Source organism: Monopterus albus, unplaced genomic scaffold, assembly GCF_001952655.1.
Source record: "Monopterus albus unplaced genomic scaffold, M_albus_1.0 scaffold69.1, whole genome shotgun sequence".
Classification (NCBI taxonomy): domain Eukaryota; kingdom Metazoa; phylum Chordata; class Actinopteri; order Synbranchiformes; family Synbranchidae; genus Monopterus; species Monopterus albus.
Window position 1 is genome coordinate 3,358,461 of NW_018127949.1, and position 20,244 is coordinate 3,378,704.

Consider the following 20,244-nt stretch of genomic DNA (forward strand, 5'->3'; position numbering starts at 1 on the left):
AGCTGCTGACAGACAGCATAAACACCAGCTGAGGATGACTGCTGCTGAAATAACATTATTGCAAAGTATACAACAAAAGATTAGGTAACTATTCAGAAAGACTACAAAGGACCTACTTATACTTTACTTTGTCCAGAGTTGAACAAGGATTCATGAGCATTTAGCACAGTTTCAAAAATATTTTTGTAGTTCTCAACTTTGCATGTTTACATTTCATATAACTAGTCCAAAATCAACAAAATATAACTTATATTAGAGTGACTTATAAATGAAGGTCAACAAACAACATGGATTGTTTATATTATTATACTGATGGTAAAAAAAAAGACCACTCAAAGAACACAAACCTCCAGCAAGTCAGCTCAGTTCCCCATAATGCCATTGCACCTTAGAGCAATAGAGCAATGCCACCATGATAGTTCCATACTCATTATATGATCGTTTGACCATGAAGACCTATCCCTAGTATTTGGAATCACACTGATATCATTATTACTTTGAAAGTTATTCAAGAAAAACAATAGACATGAGTGATTAGACTGAAATAACAATATATATTTGCAGTCCTTGATGTCACATTAGTCCACTTTCCACTTATTAGCTCCACTCATCTTTGCGCCAAGTGCTCTGAAGCTCTGCATGTTATATGGGCTTTGCAGAAAATAAATACAAACTTCATTTGTGTTTCTGTCCATTATCCTGATTTTCTGGGAGCTTTGGCGGTATGTGTAACACAGACATTTATTCTGCAATCACAGCCACACAGTCAGTTCCTGATGACCTGGGATGACCAATGATTATGGTTGATTTCATGATTTTCAGGGGCCCAGATGGGAAATGACAAGACAACAGGGAGCCCTGCACTTTCACCCAGCAGCTTTTCAAGATTCTCATTAGTGCTCTAAATTGAACCAAATGTGTCTGATTTGTAATTAGCTCCTATATTAGCTCCTGACTGACTTTTATTGTGTATTTTGATATAGATCCGAGACACCGTATGGACAAAGTATTTTACACATTTTCCTTCATCATAAAAAACAAACCGATTTTGCAGACTTGGTGAAGTTAAATATGTTTTTTAGTTCAAAAACAGCTTTTGGGGCTCAGGGTTTTTTTTAAAGATATGGTTCCATTTTCATTTAGGTGGTGAACATTCTTTTTGATTTGAAGAACAACTGGCAGCCCCTTTGATGAGTGATTTGTAAAACCAGAGGTATGACAAGAGCTATTTTCAACTCTCCCCAAACAGAAAACACCTTTCATGTTCCTCCAGCTTGGTACTCACAATCTGAAACAGGGGTCCAATTGTGGTTGTCAGCAAACAATGACATTTATTCTTTCTTTCACTCTTTAAATTCCCCATATCATCTCTACACAGATGAGCAATTTGTCTGTCATGAGGTCAGGGGCATCGGCCCACTCTGAGCCTGTTTCACTGACAACACTGTTATTAGCTGTAAGCTGAGCCTGTGGCAAATGAATCTGCCTACTGTTCAGGTGGCCAGGGCTCCTTTCAGCGATTAATTTGATAAATATATTAATTATGAATCTGGATGACAGTACAATCAGATTGTCAGGCTTCCAGGCTTGGCCTTTGTGATAAGTCAGCTTTGAGGCTGGTGCTGCTCAAGTTTCAGGAGCTGTCATCCCCGGGGCTCAGTCTCTTATCAGTGCCTGACCCATTCACTCGGTAATTTCCTGTGTGTTGTAATTAAATGGAGGCTTTCTGATTGCAAGTGACTCTCTTTAAGATGTGCGTCTGGGGTTTCAGCTGAAAGGGAGGTTCAGTGGACAGGCTGTCTCCCCTGCCCTCTGCAGGTCTCAGTGGGCTCTTGTTTATAGAGCAGTATGTGGACCGTTCATACATCAGCTTTAACATAGAAGCCTTGTTAACATGCCGTCATACTAGATATTGTCCATCTGGGTATAGTAGTGAGTAAGATTTAAGGTGGCTTGTCTTATCACAAAAATGACTTGAAGAAAGACAAATATTAGTAATTAATCATCACAAGTCTGAAAAAATTAAAGTCAATAATATCAATGAAAAGAGCCATTTAGAATTATGAGTACTCAAATGAGTTGTTTTTGTCTTCTTCTTGTGGCATGAAAGATTAATTCAAACCACCATTGTCATATTTAGCACAGAGTACCAGTTACCAGTCAGTTATCTTTGTGCTTTAAAACATAACCTGAATGATGGTCTGTTTATTGCTGGGGTCTTTAAGCCACTGCTCAGAGGTTTAGCAGTCCTCTGCTGGCTGCTAACAGTAGATTATGGAGGTGCTGACTCCACCTGTCCATCTTCACTTGGATACTGTTACAAGACTGGCAGACAAATATCCTGAACCTGGCTTAAGAAAAGTAAAGGATGTCAGAGGTGTTTCAAAACCAAATACAAAATAGTCATCATTTTTTATTTTACACATCTTGGTATATTTTTGTTCTTGAAGGAAAACATGTTTATTATAAGAGATGGGAGAAAACGTTTAAATGTTTAAATCCATTTCACTTGCATAAAAAAAAAACTATTTTGATTTTTATTTCCATTATTCCCTTATTTTCTCACAGACTGACAAATATTTGTGCACTTGAGCTTCTTATCTTTGGAGAAAAGTGAGACTTTAAGGGAAACTCAAAGTGACACCTTAACTGTGTCTAATAATTTCCTGTTTTAAGTCATCAGTAGTAAAACCTTTATTTTCTAGAGTGGAATCCAGTGAAAGCGCGAATTAGCTTGGCTGTGCTCCCTGCTGCCCTCTTCTCTGCTATAGCCAGGGCCTATAATTAAAATCGCGTTTTTTTCAAACTGCCAGCAAGCGCCATTAATTCAGAGAGTGGAGCCATTATGGAGGTTGTGGCTCCCAGGGTAGCACTGGGAAGAGGTGGGGCAGTGGCTTTTCAGCATTAATGGCCCCCGTGTGTGCCTGCTATTAATCTCAACAAGGAGTGAAGTGGCTTCACCCCAGCTGCAGGAGCAGGACAACGCACTCCAAAACATTGCAGAGATTGAGCTCTTTGCTCCAACCTCTGACCTTTAACTTTACTTACCAACATAGTGTCCTTAAAATCTGGAATGTTCTCTTTTACCTAAAGCAGCTTTTTTTATGTTATAAAGGAGCCACTTTCTTTTTGCAAGTGCAAATATTTGGGCAGAAACCGATTTTGCATTAATATTTCAGTTTGTCAAACTGCCTAATTTGTAGGTCAACACTTATATATCTATGACCGGGGCAGACCATTAACAAATATTATTCAACATGACATCAACTATAAATAGCAAGAAAAAAATTGGTAGATAAAAACAGCAGTGACCATGTTTTGCCACAAGGTGGAACCACTGATTAAATTTTGCTGCAGTTGTAGTTCATAGCTCATGGAATAACAATCCAGCAGAGGCTTTGAGTCTGTTATATTCCAGCATTTCACTAGATGGCAGCCATGATGTAATAACTGAGCTTGTGTTCTCATGACCCTGGACTTTAGCCAAGGACCTGAACATACAGTAGAGTCACACATTTTGCCTTTCAATCTGGAGGCAGCTTTCTATCTATAATATAATTTATAAACAAGGTTGTGGTACTTTAAATCTCAAGCATGTTTAACAGGCTCTATCATATTCCTTCAGAGATTTAATATCTTACCTTATGGGATCTGATCAGGTTTCCATCTGCGTCACCACAAAAAGCAGTTAACCTGACAATTACATCACCTTGAGAGAGCTATACGCTGAAGAGGGTACACTGGTTAATTGCAAACTCCTGCAAACTAGATAGGTTAGCGTCATGCAAGCAGGAAAAAACAAATTACATTCTCATATTCATGTAATCCTTCTGATATTAAATTAATTTTCTGAAGCTGAAATCTGCTGTCAACCATTCTATTCATGCTATCTTAAGCCAGAAATAAAAGAATAATTACGTATTAGCGCTTCTAATTAAGGTTTCTCTCAAAGGTGAGTGGAGCACTGATGTAATTTTAGGATTTATTAAATTACTGTGAAATCAAATTAGAGGAGCAAATTAATCCTTGCAGTGAATTAGATCAGTGACTGAGAAAATTGACTTTTCAACACAAAGCAGGGGATGACAAGGCTGAATTGGTGTAAAACACTAACACACTCACTTACCTCAGTGAAAAAATAAATTGCACTTTAAAGGGTATTTCAACTACTTTTGTTGATCTAAACTTTGACAACTTGACACAGTGTGAATGAACATAGGGAACTAGCCTTCACAGTCAAAGCTTGATTGATTTCCACATGATGTATCTAATAAGATATTATTATGGTCAAATAAAGTCAAAGTTGAAAGACTGATCACCTCATTTCAGATAGCAAAAGGTATAACATCTTTATAAACAAAAACAGGGTTGCTTCCTCCTTCACATTACTGCAATTTCATGTACAGGATCTGAAAAGACAAATAGATTTAACTGCTGTCAGGAAAGCATATTTAATTCACACTCCAGTGTGGGGGAGGAATCTAATCAAGTTCAAGTCAAGTGAAGGAGAAAAAACTTTTTTTTAGTACAGTAAAAACATTAGTGGCCAAGAAACAAAACGCAAACAATAATCATACAGTATATGTTTGTCCTGTGTCTGTCTTGATGTTTCTCAGTAACAAATCTGCACAGCTTCACAGAAAGTCTGATACTTTGCTGCAGAAGTGGTAATAAGACGATCAATACGCAGCAAATTGTGTTTGCTTTTGCTGTTTGATGTAGCAAAGGCTTCAAAGAGCAGCTGATAATGACAGTGTGAACTCATCTGTGAAATAAAGGGATGAAAGACCGATAGCCTCATATTTGAATTGCAATATAACTCAGACTGACACCTTAAAGGGTGAACATGCAAAAACATTTGTATTTTATTATTTTGCAATATTGCAAAAATCCCACTGGTATCAATTGCACATTAGCCCAAAATCCAGCTGATTCTTCCTCTTTTCTGACAGATTGAGCATAATTATGCGCTAAGTCTGACACCCTCCTACAAAATCTGGCCGGCAGACGTTCTGTCCAGCTTGAAGATAATTACTGCAATTCAGTGTTTTATGATACAAATATTAACAGGAGGTTATTTCTCAGCACCTACTGTGAAACACTAACACTGCATCAAGCTAAAGTCCTTTTGCTTTTCTTCTCAATAAGCATTACAGCCTCAAAGAGCCACTAGCATGGCTGTAGACTAACACGTCAGTAAAAGGGAAAACCTCAAGTCGAAGTACCTCAGAAGTATACTTAAGCACAGAACGTGAGAACTGTCCATCACGGACATAAACGGCTACAATAATAAAGACAGTGGTTGTGTGTATTACAGAGCATATTGTTAATAACAGTGAATCAGAGAAAGCCAACTGGTGTCAGTGTTAATAGGCTTGATCCTTATACAATCAAAAGCATCCCTGGATTGTTCAAACAAGCAGACAAGGCTGATTACATGATGTAATCACAGACAAAAAGAGATCAGAGCAAGGTTTTATTTTTAGCCATCCATCTTCAGTTAGTTTCTAACAGCTTCAGAAAACCAGAACCGTACCTGTCATGATCTCTCACTGATTCATTTGCTAATTATAGAGCTGTGTGACATCAACCAGTAGCCAGAGATTTACAGTGTGACATAAGTTGTTCAGGTTTATCACAAGACCTCTTGTGAATATGAGCTGAACTGTGAGAGAGCTGACCAGGGAGTTTCCTGAGGGGAGGGAAAGAACATAATCAGTCCTTTCATCACCATGACAGTTGACTTGAGATGACAGCAGAAGAAGGAGCTCCAGATATTAAAGTGTCACTTTCACAAAGTCTTCAGAAACTATTTTACCTAATTCTAGCTTCACACAGTGATCTGGTGTTGGGAGGCCACTTTGGCCCCATTCGGGTTTAAACCTACTGTTCTGTTTGTGCACGTTCATACAAGCTGCACCAAAATGGATACAGTGGTGGAAGGCAGGAAGCTGGCTTCTCAGCATTATTGTTAGCAATGTCAAAACCTTCCTGTCTCCTCACTTGCAGATTGGCATTTCACTCTATTTCTATAAAGTTTCTTGTTTGAGTGAGTGTCCCTCCTGTCTTCACTTATGAGCCCTTCATGAGTCATAAGACTGCGGTGCCACCAGTCAGCTCATGCAGTATGTATGGACTGTTCTGAGTTACATAACACATTCTCTCTAGTCAGTTTTCCAAGTTTCTCTGTTGTCACATTTACACCAAATTCCCCGAACTGTTCCCCTCAACATATCTCACTAGCTGACATATGGTGAAAATATAAGCAGGTTCAAAAGGTGAGTCAGGCAATCTCAGGTAAGTCAAGTGTGGAACTGAAACTGACAGCTAATTCAAATCCAAACTGTCACTGCAAAAAAAAAGGTGTGCCACAGGGTCTCATCCTCACAGTCAAGTCCTGCAATTGTTAAATCTTCTGACAAGAGGTGTTATCTTCAAAAGGCAACTCTACAGACCAGAGATCTTCTCTCAACCACAAGAAACACAAACAATCCCCTCCAAAAGAAACTTTGATTTTAGACGATTGTATTTTACAGAAATATGCAACTTGGTATTTTGTGCTTTTATTGTGTTTATAATGATTGAGAAGCACGATTAGAAGCATTTTACCAACATCACACAAAAGGAGCTGCTGTGCTGTATTCATTCAGTGATATTACAGTACCTGAGGCCAGGACGTGTCAAAGCCCATGTGTCCACCTCGAGTCAGGCCTCATTTACATGGATCTGCATGAACATAATGCTATCCTTCGATAAAACCCCTTTCACTCTGTATTTTTGAAAACAACACCCATATTTATCAAAAGCAATTTCCATGTGTTTCAAGATGTGGATGTTTGTGTGGCAAACATCTTCCACATTATCCATATCGAACCATATCACTCAGTCACTTCAATGCTATTTATTTAAAATTACTTTTTTCACAGGTATTATTGTCTGTGGAGCTGGCATTTAATTCTGAAAAGAATAATTAATGCAATGCCTAGAGGAAGCTGCTCTTGTGCCAGAGATCAGCTGGTGGCTCTGTGCTGATAAGGCCTCTGACGTGACAGAAGAGAGCTGCACAGGCACTTGCATGACAGCACTTGAGTGTGCCTCTCTCCGAAGGCACATGTCCCATCACATGCACAAACTGCTGGAAATGCATCCATCACAGCCAAAGCCTCACTCCAGACCAAGATGGAGCTGCATATCAGTTGAATTACATGCAGCAGCTGGCAGTGTTTTCTGTCCTTCCTCTGCAGCTGCATTCTTTTTGCATTAAGAGTAAGTGTCCCATTCAGCATATGGCATTTTAATGAGCCTCACTTTGAAGGCAAATCTGTCTTTTTGTCTCCTCACCTTTTGCCACCCCAGGGAGAATAAAGAGAACACAGTGGCCTGCATAGTTTCACATCTCTACTGTCAAATACCTTGAGCATGTGTGTTGCTGTAACAACAACTCTTTCCGCCCACACACTCTGATCCCCTTCCCCTCCCCCCACACACAGACATTCCTCTTAATGCAACCACCTCACCCTGCTCCAGTGCCCTGGGTAGCTCATGTGCCACAGCACACTCTGCTGAGTCCCACGCTTCATTCTTCACATCAAGTCCAGAGTGGCAGCAGAGTGTGGGGCCATCATCTGGCTTCTAGGGGAACGGGAAGATGCTGCTCCTTATCAATCTGATGAAGCAGACTTAATTAGTAAAGATATCGGACTAAAGCATGAGCAGGGAGGGATGCTGGAATGCAAAGATGGTTCAAAGAAATGAAACATTAATTTCCTTTTTGTCAAGTTAGATTCCAAAATAAGGTTTACAGCCAGAGTGGTAAATGAATATTTGAGAATTGGTTTTGCATCAAATTATTTTAATTAAAATATGTATTCCCTAATACTGTGTATGCTCTTTTATGCAGTATGTGACAGTTTTTTTTTATTTGAATAAGTATTTATTGTCATGACACTGTCTTTGTGGTCAGGTCTCCCTTGAAAACAGGAAGGAGAAAAAAACACCAGACAATGATGACATCATTAAATGCGTATTAAATTCAAAATGTCGAATTTATTTATTTTTTTTAAATATCGTTCAAATCAAAAACGAACCGCATTTTACTGATTCATTTCCCAGCAAATCTAAGTTTACCTTATGCCAAAGACAGGAACTCCTCCGGGGATCACTGCCATCTTGTTTTTCTAGAAAGGACCCCCCACTTTACAGTTTAAAATGTTCTTTGTCTTTGACTGTTTCTCAGAGGAGACGGGGGAGAGATTAAGTAGCCCACACGCTATGCTGTGTGCGCGGAGGGATGATGCCTCGGGAGTGCATCACAGGACGACAAACCCCCACTGCAAGACGCAGTGCCAGAATAGCGCGGCTTTGGCACAAGAGGTTGTTTTCTGTAGTTTATTGTGAAAAGGGGAGAATTCCCACGAATCTCCAAACATACTTTTTACTATGCTGGAATCCTCCTGATCATCTTTTCTGGCTCGTGTACAAAGACAATGTAGTGGAGAGAGAAAGGGGATCTCCACCGGTGGAGACAGCTGGGGATGCGCGGACACGGTTATGGGTGATTAATGACATTTTGCAGCTGCAAAACAAGGCAGGATATGCGCACAAAAAGTGGTGATAAGTAAGTTTCGGGGTCCACAGGATGGACACTGCAGAGGTAATACTTTCTGTGTTGGTGGTTGTGATTATTACAGTGTCGTTGCTGTCTAACGTCCTGGTGCTGATCTGTTTTCTGTACAACCCGGAGATCCGCAAGCAGGTTCCCGGTCTGTTCAACCTCAACCTCACCTTTTGCAACTTGTTGCTGACCGTGTCCAACATGCCGCTCACTCTGGTGGGACTTGTCAGTAAGGCTCAGCCAGGAGGAGACGGCTTCTGCCAGATAGTGGGCTTCCTGGAGACCTTCCTCTCTACCAATTCGATGCTGAGCATGGCAGCTCTGAGCATCGACAGGTGGATTGCGGTGGTGTTCCCCCTGAGGTACCACTCAAAAATGCGCCATAGAGACGCAGCATTCGTGCTTGGATACACATGGGCGCACTCCATGTCCTTCTCCACTGTAGCCACCTGCCTTTCCTGGATGGGATACCACCGGCTTTACGCGTCCTGCACCCTGTCCAACCACAGGGCGAGTAGTCGGACCCAGTTTGTTATCTTCACCGTCTTTTTCCACTCCTTCACCTTTCTCCTGTCTTTTATAGTGTTATGTGTCACATACCTCAAAGTGCTTAAAGTGGCAAGGTTTCACTGCAAGAGGATAGACGTTATTACAATGCAAACGTTGGTTCTGCTGGTGGATATACACCCCAGGTGAGCCCCTTTAACTTATTGCTATTGTTTGTTATACTCCTGCATCAGGCACCTCTCACTGCTGACGCTATATGAATCAAAAATATAGATTCACCTGGAAAAAAAACCTTTAATAAAGTCATTTTGTGAAAAAGAACAAACTGTACAAAGCAATCCTCTGAGAAAGAAATTCTAGTCACTGGGAACAGTTAGTGTAGTTGGCGCCATCATTCCTTCTCATATTGATTTTAAAGTCTGACATGACATTGTTCTGTACTGCTGATCTGTATTACACTGACAGTTGAATGTGTGCTGATTCTGTTGAAATGTCATCCAGAGTGATTGAGTTACTCAGCCTCCATAGAGTATAGCTAAAAAATAATAGGTGTGTGACAGATCAATCAAGCTGGGTCAATGTAAGTAAGGTTACATAGTATAATGTTACACAGGTGGAGACATACTGTATATACAGTAGCTATAGGTGCACACTGGTGGTCTAACTCCTGCCAGTCTTTACTTACAGTAAGTCTGTGTATGACTTTATATCCACGGTGCATTCAGGTTGACACAAAAAGTCACATGCACGCACATAAGCACACACACACACACACACACACACACACACAAAGGATCCTCACACTTAATACACAGGAGTCGTTGGGATAAATCACTTATTTTATCTCAACTCAGCGCCACTGGCTCCTTCTATTTAATGGCTTTCCGATAGAAATGGACAGATGTGTAATCACGCCTCGTTATCTTTTATGATATTTTTAGAGACATTTTTTTGGACCTTGCCTGAGTGCATCCCACTGATTACAACCCCAGCACACTTTTTGTTTTCAGTGTTCGACAGCGCTGCCTGGAGGAGCAGAAGCGGCGGCGACAGAGAGCCACAAGGAAGATCAGTACCTTCATTGGCACCTTCATGCTTTGCTTTGCTCCCTACGTGATCACAAGGTTAGTGCTAGAGAGAGGGAGCTGAAACCATGGCGGCACACTCTACGGCATTTGCAGCCTTTTTATTTTGCAGGTATCCCCCAGACTTCCCCTCCTCTCCTGTCAGCTCTCCCCACTGCCTCCACTCTGCCTCGTCTCTGCTTACTCTCCACACCAGCCAGAGTTAGAAGATGAGACCGGCTGACCTTGTGATAAGTAATATGCTTCTGGCCTGCTGTTGCTGCTGCATTAGCACTTTCCTACTCAAGTACTCTGGTTGCATATACTCCGGGGGCGACTGTGGTTCAGAAGGTAGAGCAGTTGTCTCCTAACGGGTCAGAGGTTCAATTCTCAGTGCCTGCAGTCCACATGTCAAAGTGTCCTTTGGCAGGACACTGAACCCCCAAGTTGTCCCTGATGGTTAGAGCCATCAGTGTGAGTTGCCCCTGCCGATGGCTGCCTCGGTTCTGTACCGGAAACAAATTCCTTGTGTGTGTAGCATACTTACCAAATAAAGGTGATTACAGAAGGTTTGTTAGGTAAGATCCACTTGCATCATTCACGGGACAAAGACACAATTTCACATGAAGACTATAGTGGAACACATACAGTAAGAGCTGTGTGAGTTGACATGCAGAAGAAAGTTTTATTTATACAAGTTAAAACCTTTTATCAGTTTTAAATGAAGGACACTTTTTGATGCCACAAAGGAGATGGAAGAACTGCTTAACTCACATATGATGTCACAAGTACTGTCATTTCCTGTTAGTATAATACCATAAAGTACAGTATGTTCATATGTTGTATACTAACTACAAAATCAATAAACAGTACTGTAAAGGTTAGCACAGAACATATTCTATACAGTTGGAATGTAGTAGCTATGGGCTTTAGACACAGCACATGTTTATGTAATTTGAGTGAACTAAACATTGCCCATTGTGATATTTAATTAAAACTGTAAGAACTGTGCTTTTGAAGCACTGAAAGGTTTGACATGGAAATGTTCATCTATAATACCAGCAATCTGATGGCAGTTTACTAATTGCAACCTGAATATATTACACTAAAAGCTCCACTGGCTCTGATGCTCATTTACTGTCAGGGTCATTATGTGTATAGTAAATCCCTGCTGTGCGGTGTGGCAGCTGACTTAACCTTATGTTCACTCTACTGCTGTGGAGTGTGTGGGCAAATGCCAGTGGCCCATGTAAGGCCAGCAATAACACACTGACAGAGCTCAACTGTGGACACAGCAATCATACAAAGTGCAAGAAGAGGGGATCAGCTATTTTTTGAGGGGGGGTGCTGCCTTTTTTCTCTCTAGATATTTAAAACCTGACAAAAACTTATGTGAGAGCTCTTTGTGAGCATGACTTACATGAATTTCTCTGAGATGCAGGTAAGACTGTAAAGCTCATTAGGTGCTGCTTCAAATGAAATATACCACATTTTAAGAACAGATGTTTTCCCCCAGGCTGCTGGAGTAACTCACTGTCCTCTGTCCTTTTCATTTTCTGCAGAGTCTTCACTTTAATACTGTGTTAAATAACAATCAAAATTAATTAGTTTGTTCCTGCCCACTCATTACTGCTTGGACAAGTCTGTTTTATTTTTCCATGTCTCTTTTATTGACATAAAATACTGCTGGCTGCAAATGAGAAATGGGATAAAGCCTCAGTGTGCAAATCTCCACACATGGGAGAAAAAGAGACTCTTCCTGTAGCTGCCCACATTTTATCTTGTGGGTGACTGCAAACAATAACAATTAGAAAGCATATCTCTAGGTGACTGGTTCTTTACATAATTACACAGTAACAAAGAAGCACGCTGCTCCAAACTAAATATTATGTTATGTGCAATAGTGTGTTGGAAATATGTTTCTAGTTGACCATAACATATTTAGAGCTTGCATGTCTTTTCCAGCATGCTGACTTGCCTTTCCACTGCTTTCTCTCTCTCACACACTACCTTCTCTTTATGCATGCCTGCAGGATTGTGGAGTTATTTCCAGCAGTGCCTATCAATCCTCACTGGGGAATTGTCTCCAAGTGCTTAGCTTACAGCAAAGCAGCCTGTGACCCCTTTGTGTATTCCCTGCTTCGACACCAGTACAAGAAGACATACACCGACATCATCAACAGGCTGCTGAAGCGGAGGTCCTTGAACGCATCCGGACATGGGCACGAGAATCAAGGCAACAGCGCACCAACAGTAGAGTGACAGAAAGCGGATTGATGGGATATGGTGTTAGAGCTGACCTGACAACTGTCAGGGAAATATGAAGGTGATTTATTGTTGATGAAGAAAAGGACAAATATTGGTTGTTCCTGTCCACGTCTGTTTAACTTTGGTCTGACAAATCAAAAAAAAAAAAAAAAAAGAGTCACAACAGACAAGGGCAAATCCCTGGACAGTAATGCCACTGTGCTTGAATACCGAGTGTCCAGAACATCAGATCAGTGCACAGAACTTGCTTTGAGGACAATAAGCAAATGCAGATTTCACATCCACCTGGAAAGACAGATGTGCTCATTGAAGAAGAGCAACCAGCTTCATTATTGTAACTGTATATTGATTTTACAGTATATCTGTTTGTTTGAACATTACTGTAGTATACATTCATATTATGTTATAAAAGGATAGGGAGTGGCTGTGTCTCTTTGAAAGGGGCAGGCTCATACATTTCATATTGTGTGTAGCACTGAAGACTAGTCTAACCAAAACTGGGTATAGAACTGAGTTCCTTAACATCACAGTACAGCAGACAGTGCCACTGCACAATCAGGCTCAGGGTTTTCCAGAAATGGTGGAGTCAAACACATTTAAGGATCATTTTTAGTACATTGTCTTTTAGTGTAAGGGCCAATGGAAGAAAACACAAGATTATGTGTTTTTCTTTCCTTTACATCAACACATTGCCACTGTATTTTGAAGGACTTACTACCCAAATTTTAATGGGCAAATGGGGCTTCAGTCTGGATGTTTTTGCTGTCGTGACTGACATGTGGCCCTCAGGTTGTTTTGTCAGTTGGAGCATGATCAACTGTACTTGCCTGGGTTTGCACTCACAGAGAGGAGTAACAGACTGGTTCGTGCTTTCTCACACATTTAGGCAAAACGGACAGGGAAGGAATATGTACATGATGTAATTATTTTCCCATGCTCTACAGAGCGATCACATGTAAACTAACACCTTTGTGTGATTGTTAGTAGTAATGAGCCATCCACAGAAGGCTACGAGCTATTCTTAGAACGAAGCAGCTTGGATAGGTCAAATAATCTTGTTGTTTGAGTCAGTGGTAAAGCTAAGAAATACACATTACTATCTGTTTCTAAACATCAAATGCACATTGAACATGTAACATTTCTGACAGTACCTTTTTTTTTATTATTGACAGCATAACTAAAAATCATCTCAGTTTTGTTTTGCATCATTGTGTATTAAAATAGGAGTTTGTGACTGCTTCTATAGATGCTGGATAATGTAATTTAGTAAATGTGTGTTAAATTAGCTATAGAGACCAAAACCGTTTTTTGTACCAGGCTGTAAAAATGTTTATTTCTGCTGTAAAGTTGGATATTTTAACATAGGGGTCCATGGGAATTGACTCCCTTTTGGAGCCAGCCTGAAGTGGCCATTTGAGGAACTGCAGGTTTTAACACTTCCACACTGGCTGCATTTCTCAGCCTCCGAGGTTGTTGTTTGCTAAATCTTCAGCTTCATACATAGTGTCCATGGAAATCACAATGAAGGCATTTCTAGTATTATGAAGAACGATACTTGGCAATCAGTAAATATACAGTACATGTTTTGTTAATGAGAGCTACAGTACCATACCGAAAACAAAGTTTTGAATATTATTTTGGTCCCATTGCTTGTGCAATATGTAGCTTCCAGCTATTTCTTGGAGCCGTGTTGAGAGTCCTTTTTGCTGATTAAGTGTTGTCTGAGCTGCTGCATGTTTTATGTCCATTCTTTCTGTATCAGAACACAGGCAGCTCTGTATCAGAGAGCTTTTGGCTGGGGCTGCACTTGTTATAGAGTTAACACAGTGTAGAAGGAGGAGCTTCAGCACCTTCAGAGAATGATGAATACAGAACAATATGCATCAAGAAAGTTTATTTTATGGAGTTCTGATTTTCAGTTTACACTATTCACTTGGGATTTTGATGGATTTGAATACACAATGCATTTAGACTGTACATGCAAGGGGCCATCAGTGAGATACTGTATGCATCCACAGTTAGGACACACAGTGCCAATGTTATAAATGATGCCCAGTTAGCCAAATATTAGTAGCTACATGCACAGCTCATTTTCTGAAGACATAGGAAAAGATTAAACTATCAGTGTAAAGACTAATTGATATCTATATCCTTATTTATGCTTTTATTTTGCGTCCATAGCTTTAAGGATTTATGAGTATACAGAGCAGAAACTGTCTGGAATATATGATGCATAGTATTGTATGGCGCTCCAAGACAAATGAGGCCTTAAATTCTGTAATATATGGTGTTTATTCCATTTACAGTGTCATTTGGATATCTTGAATATAGATAGTCTCAATCATGGCCTTATTAACTTCCATTAATTAACATATACTGTAATTAGACTTGCCTCTGTACTCCTTTACTCTAATTCTACTTTCCATGGTAATTTCGTGGTGGTGTTTTGCACTGATGTACAGTTGTTATTTTTCTCATAAATGATGGTTATTGGCAAAAAAAATAAGCTAATCATGTTAAATATGCTGACAGATTTGAATAAATGACAAAGTGAAAAGTCTTTTTTCTTTTTGATATATCCAATTTATGACAACTCTGTGTTTGTTTGAGTGTTGTAACATGTGCTGCTTCAATGCAAATTAAGTTTGAACTGCTGTCGCTAGTTAGCAATGAAGTGAGTGTAACATACCTCATTTTGTTATGGTGACAGACTTGACTGCCTGAAGTGTTTTGTTATATACCTCTGGATCTATTCAACCTTGGCTTGATGCTACTGCTGCTAAAGATGGCTGTTGATGGGGTTTCCATCTGTTGATGGTAAGATGAGAAGATTTTGTTTCTATGGTTATTGTGATTGTGATGTTGGTTAAAAATAGAAAGACGACTGTTTATCATTTTGACCTTGATGATTAAAGCAATCTGTAGACTTTATCAAAGTCATCTGGTACTGTTTTTACAAAGATTTTCCAGGAAAGCCTGCTATTTGACTATATCAAAAACTCCAGAATGGGAGAAGAACACAAAGCCTGAGCTTTATGAGCTACAGTGAAGTGAGGAAATGTAAACTATCTGCCCGTCCCAGGGTCTCTTTTTTCTTCAAAGTATATCCAAGCTAAGCAAGTTAAAATTGTATCTGCGTTCTTTCTTTTCCATCTCAGCCCTCCATTTTCAGTTTGTTCAGCAGATGCTTTTGATGATAAAAAACAATGAAATAACACCAGTGTAAATACATTAACAATTCACTATTTAGAAATAGCTGACATAGAAACTCAGGTCCAGGCCCGTAGCTATGATTGAGTGTTAAATGAATGCCATAATCTTCAATCCATTTTGGATTTGAGGAACAACTATTGGACTATAAGAAGTTTGATACGAGTGATATGACCTCCAGCTTTTGTATCCACAGCAATTTGGACTGTGTCCACCTGCAATCAATCAGAGCCAGACGGAGTCCATTTTTTTAGTTCACACCACAGTGGAAGTGGTAATGAATCAACATCGCGGCTGACTGAGACGACCTCCGCTGCAAATGATTGAGGTTCTGTACACTGATTCACACCCCAGGAGCCAGTGATTATCTTCAGGTGGGTGGCGCTGACCTTAACACATGGCTTAATCATGGTTGGCCTCACTTGGAGTTAGAAATAAACCACAACACAAAGTGAAAGTGGACACCTTGATCTGAAAGACAAAGGAATATTTGTCATTTTACTTCTCATAACCCTTTGAATTGGACCATGAAGGAAATGAGGTTAAAGTCAAAGCTGTGAGAGTCTGAACATATTTGTCACAAAGCCGGTCTTTTTTTGGTTTATACACTGAAACAACATACCAGAAATATGTGTAAAACTATACTTAAGATTAATTAGAGATTAAATGTTAAAATTAATTCAATTAATTACTTTTCTTTGTAAACGTGTTAATGTAAAATGGCACATTATCCAGTCACTGGTTTAAAAGAAAGAGTATTTTCTGTTCATATCTGAGTAATTAAGTTATAGAATTCATATTCAGTTACACTTCTACCTCCCCCTATCATATTTTACTAAATCCAGAGCTCCTGTGTGAACCTGCTGTGTGTGATGACTCCATCCACTCATTTGTAGGGGCACGATAAATACAATAGGTCAAAGCTGAAGCAGAAGTGGGTCTGTCGACTAATGATTCCACTGTTATTCGCCTCCTCTAGAAAACTTTGGCCAAACTAGAGGTTTGTTCAAAACCTGTCCAAACACCTGACTGCGCATGTTTCTTGCTCTGTCAGACTTTGTTTTAGAGACCTCAGCAATTACCTTCAGTATAATATGAGAAGCACGATCAAAACTGAAATAAGACCCAGGTTGGAGAATTTAAATGGGAAACAAGTTAACTGAACCCCACTGAAAAAAATGGATAAAAATTAGATGCAGAAATATGAAACTTTTTCACCATCATCTCTATTTTTCTGATCTGCCCCATCATGCCCACAGTGAGTCTAATCTGTCTCAGAGGTTAAGCACTAGTTTATCAAAGCTGTATGGTGACTCACTCCTGATATATCCAAACCACTGCCCTAGGACTTCAAGAGCTGGACTGACTTCTGAAGAAGCGTCGGCCTTTCAACTACTGGCAAGGTCAGTTTGTGCCTGTGTTACAGATGCAGGCCACAGCAGCTACAATGCACAGGGTGCACATTGTACAACCCCCATTCCACATCACTTCAATTCAGGAATCATCTGTAGAACATACAGTATGAGGAAGTCTGAACTTCAGTTTATTTTACATGAAATAATAATGACTCTCACCACTGTGAAATGGTCTGCCTTTTTAACAAATATATGGCTTGTTTTACTTTAATTCGTGGGCTGGATAGCTATTTAACAACGTGATACATTACCGGACAGTCAAAGTGAAGTAAATTTTGTACATGTGTTGGCACTCAAGCATAACTACTGACCACATCTCTTCTCTGAGCTACAGAAAAATAATATTAAAACTGCTTCTGCAAAAAACAAGGTGCCAGAATCTAAACAAGTTGTTCTAATCAACTCTAATTTTACATACCTTTGTAGCTTTCTACAGAGTCAGCCTGGCTCTTTTTGCTTTGAATGCTTAAAACAATATTCCCTGAATTCCCTGCAATTCATATTTAATGAATTAAAGCCTGTAAAATCATGAAGTCGGTCCCTTTAATATGTTACACACATACATTACTTAGATATACTGTACATTTCTACTGTTTCATATTCAGAGTTGCTGACTGTGGTGCAGTATAGAGCCGCAGAAAGCATACAGTATTAAAATATAAATTATTAACTTGCTCTGATGTGCCTTTGCAGTGCTATGAGATGATGACAGGTGTGTGAGCCTCTGTTCAATAAAGGTTGGAGCAGGAAAGAAGAGGTCTTCCTCTAATTGCATGTTGGCCAGAGAGGAGGAAGGTTGCTGTTGTTGTCAGAAGAAGCCAGTGATGTGTAAAAGCCCCAGCAGAGCCCTGACAATTAAAGCCTTTCTTCTCAGACTCTCCAAAGATACATTTTCAGTGCTGCAGAAATCAAATGAGATAATGCTTAAAATTAGCCACAGTAATTACAGTAATGTTATGGGAATGAATTGGAGTCTGGTCTCCATTAGAGATGCTCAGTCAAGCAGCAGTGAATCTAAAATCAGAGATATTTTTAATATTAATCATACAGATAACCAGCAATATAATGGTCAGTTACTTGCTACTAGAAATGCTTTGACTTTTTTTTTATCAGTTCCTGGTCATTTTGGTGTGGAGTTCCCTCCAAACATTGTACATTAGGTGGGCTAAAACCTTAAACTGTCAAAGGATTTGAGGGGACGTGTTTGCCTGTCAATATGGGTTAGCAGCACTGTGCAGGAATGATACCTTCTCCTGGTGTGTTACAGCCAGTATGCTAAAGTGAGTTGCAGCCTCCTGTGGCCTTGAAAGAGACCAGTAGGGAACATTAATTTATGAGAGAAAATGCGTCTCTATTTTGCACATGCCCTATATACAGTACAGCCCAAGCCATAGAATCTGTAGTTAGGGGGTTGTATTGCCTTGAGCACATCATTTATATACCCTGCCCTGACAGGATAGTAGTTTTTTGATGTGTAAGGCACATTAATAATGTTGGTGGTTTGTTTTCACACAATTCATTCTTTGTTTTTGTGTCCTGGTTTTTCCTTCATTTTTTTCCAATCCCTTCAGCCAGTGGAGTAGGAAACAACTCTGTGCTTCACTTTCTGCTGGAACCTAGATGACTGTGATTGGCTCTCACCTAGCTGTCACTCACACTTCATCAGGGGATATTTGCATATTACAGCATTCCTCAACTTTCCCCCTGCAGTGTAGCTTTTTCAGTCTATCAAGCTTTGCAAGGGGTGCACAGCCACAAAGCCAGGTCTCATTTACACAGAATGGCAGCTGTCTCTGACCAAGTCTTTTGAATGCGTGAACTCACCATAACTCGAGTAACCAAGCTTCTGCTTTTCTCTCCTTTCTCTCGCCAGTCGGTTCATATGTTGGGAACTGTGGGCAAAACACTCTGGGCAGGATGATCTCCTACACAGGCATCTTGGCACTGACGGTCAATACAGACAGCGCTATTGCTAAGGAAGGCTTTTCTGCTAACTTCACCATCATCAAAAGGAGTGTTCCAGAGGCTGTGCACTGTTATAAAAAAAGTTCTAGGTTGCCCTGTTAATTGAAGTAAATTGAATAACAATGTACAAATTGAATACTATTATAATTGCTATCAAATTACAGTAAGTAGTTCTATCCAGTTAACATCAAGGAAATTGTGTGGAAGTTACAGAACTGTAATATAAACCCCTGTTGTAAAATCATTCTGAAATGACATCCATGTGGCCCCTTGCAATAATTTAAACTCTATATAACGTCTGATTGATTTCAAAAGTGCTTTCCATAAATAAAATCCACATGCTACCACATGTTCAGTGTGTGTAAACATAGTCTTTATTGAATACTTGCTGAAGTTAACAAAAAACTAATCAATGACAAATAGTCACTGAATCCACGTTTTTTTAACCACTAAAGATTGTACAAGAGTAGGTAATAAAGCTTTTGTAATAGTTCATCTAACTATGTTACATAAGTATGTACATAATGACAGTCAAGGCCATTGTCAGCGGCTAATATGAGATGCTAATACAGATTTATAGCTTGTAGTTTGTATTTCAGCCTTCTTTTGTGTAACAAAATGTTCTAATGTGACTATATTCTGTTGTCCACAATACATCATGATGGCACATATCTTAATATTTTTGTAAATTACGAAAGGGGTCATAAGAAAACTCAGACAGAGTCAAATATTGAAATGTTTTCCGTGGATATCAAGAGAAGTTAAGATGACAACAGTGAGCACAGTGAGAGCTTATGCCTGGGGACAAAACAAATCCAAACACCAAAATAAAACATCCCATTTAAATTAACACCCATCCTCAAACGTTAATTCCATTGACAGTAAACTGGAGGAATCTGAAACCTGGAGGCTTGGACCTCACCCCAGTTTGATCAGAGCATGTGCTTGTTTTTAATTCTTTCTCAGGCTTTCATATATACAGTCATTATGTTCCCAGACGTCTTTGCCTGTGCCTGCGAGCTTGGAGCGCCCTGGCGGGCAATCTGATGGGTTGCTTATTGAATTTTTCCATTATTTCTTTGATTCGTGACAGGTTGGTGCGGCTGATGGTGAAGTCGCACCTGGTGGCACCCATCTCGTAGCCCACTTCGCACTTCTTGCTGATGAGGCTGTAGCCCTCGGCCCTGGCCGTTACTCTGTA

General features: G+C 39.8%; 2 protein-coding genes across 3 annotated transcripts in view; one reads left to right on the plus strand and one right to left on the minus strand.

Annotated features, from left to right (window-relative positions):
* The first annotated feature begins 8,172 nt into the window (after positions 1–8,172).
* On the plus strand, positions 8,173–12,609 carry LOC109962970 (G-protein coupled receptor 26-like). Of its 2 annotated transcripts, none has more exons than XM_020605180.1 (3): positions 8,173–9,306; positions 10,132–10,245; positions 12,219–12,609. In XM_020605180.1, the coding sequence occupies exons 1-3, from the start codon at positions 8,639–8,641 to the stop codon at positions 12,445–12,447; spliced, it is 1,011 nt and encodes a 336-aa protein (XP_020460836.1). In that variant the 5' UTR covers positions 8,173–8,638; the 3' UTR covers positions 12,448–12,609. The 2 variants fall into 2 exon arrangements, with proteins under 2 accessions (XP_020460836.1, XP_020460837.1); XM_020605181.1 differs by lacking the exon at positions 12,219–12,609 and adding an exon at positions 10,330–10,551.
* A 6,795-nt stretch (positions 12,610–19,404) lies between these two features.
* The window catches only part of cpxm2 (carboxypeptidase X (M14 family), member 2), a 27,012-nt gene continuing 26,172 nt past the window's right edge, over positions 19,405–20,244 (minus strand). The window contains exon 16 of the mRNA XM_020605133.1: positions 19,405–20,239. Coding sequence (XP_020460789.1) covers positions 20,029–20,239 — 211 coding nt within the window. The 3' untranslated portion in view covers positions 19,405–20,028. The remainder of the gene's footprint in view (positions 20,240–20,244) is intronic.

Excerpts from the sequence above, each read along its gene's own strand:
- LOC109962970 (XM_020605180.1), top strand. The coding sequence starts at position 8,639 with ATGGACACTGCAGAGGTAATACTTTCTGTGTTGGTGGTTGTGATTATT. Across the intron at positions 9,307-10,131 it reads CTGGTGGATATACACCCCAG|TGTTCGACAGCGCTGCCTGG; the intron begins GTGAGCCCCTTT and ends TTTTGTTTTCAG. Across the intron at positions 10,246-12,218 it reads GCTCCCTACGTGATCACAAG|GATTGTGGAGTTATTTCCAG; the intron begins GTTAGTGCTAGA and ends GCATGCCTGCAG.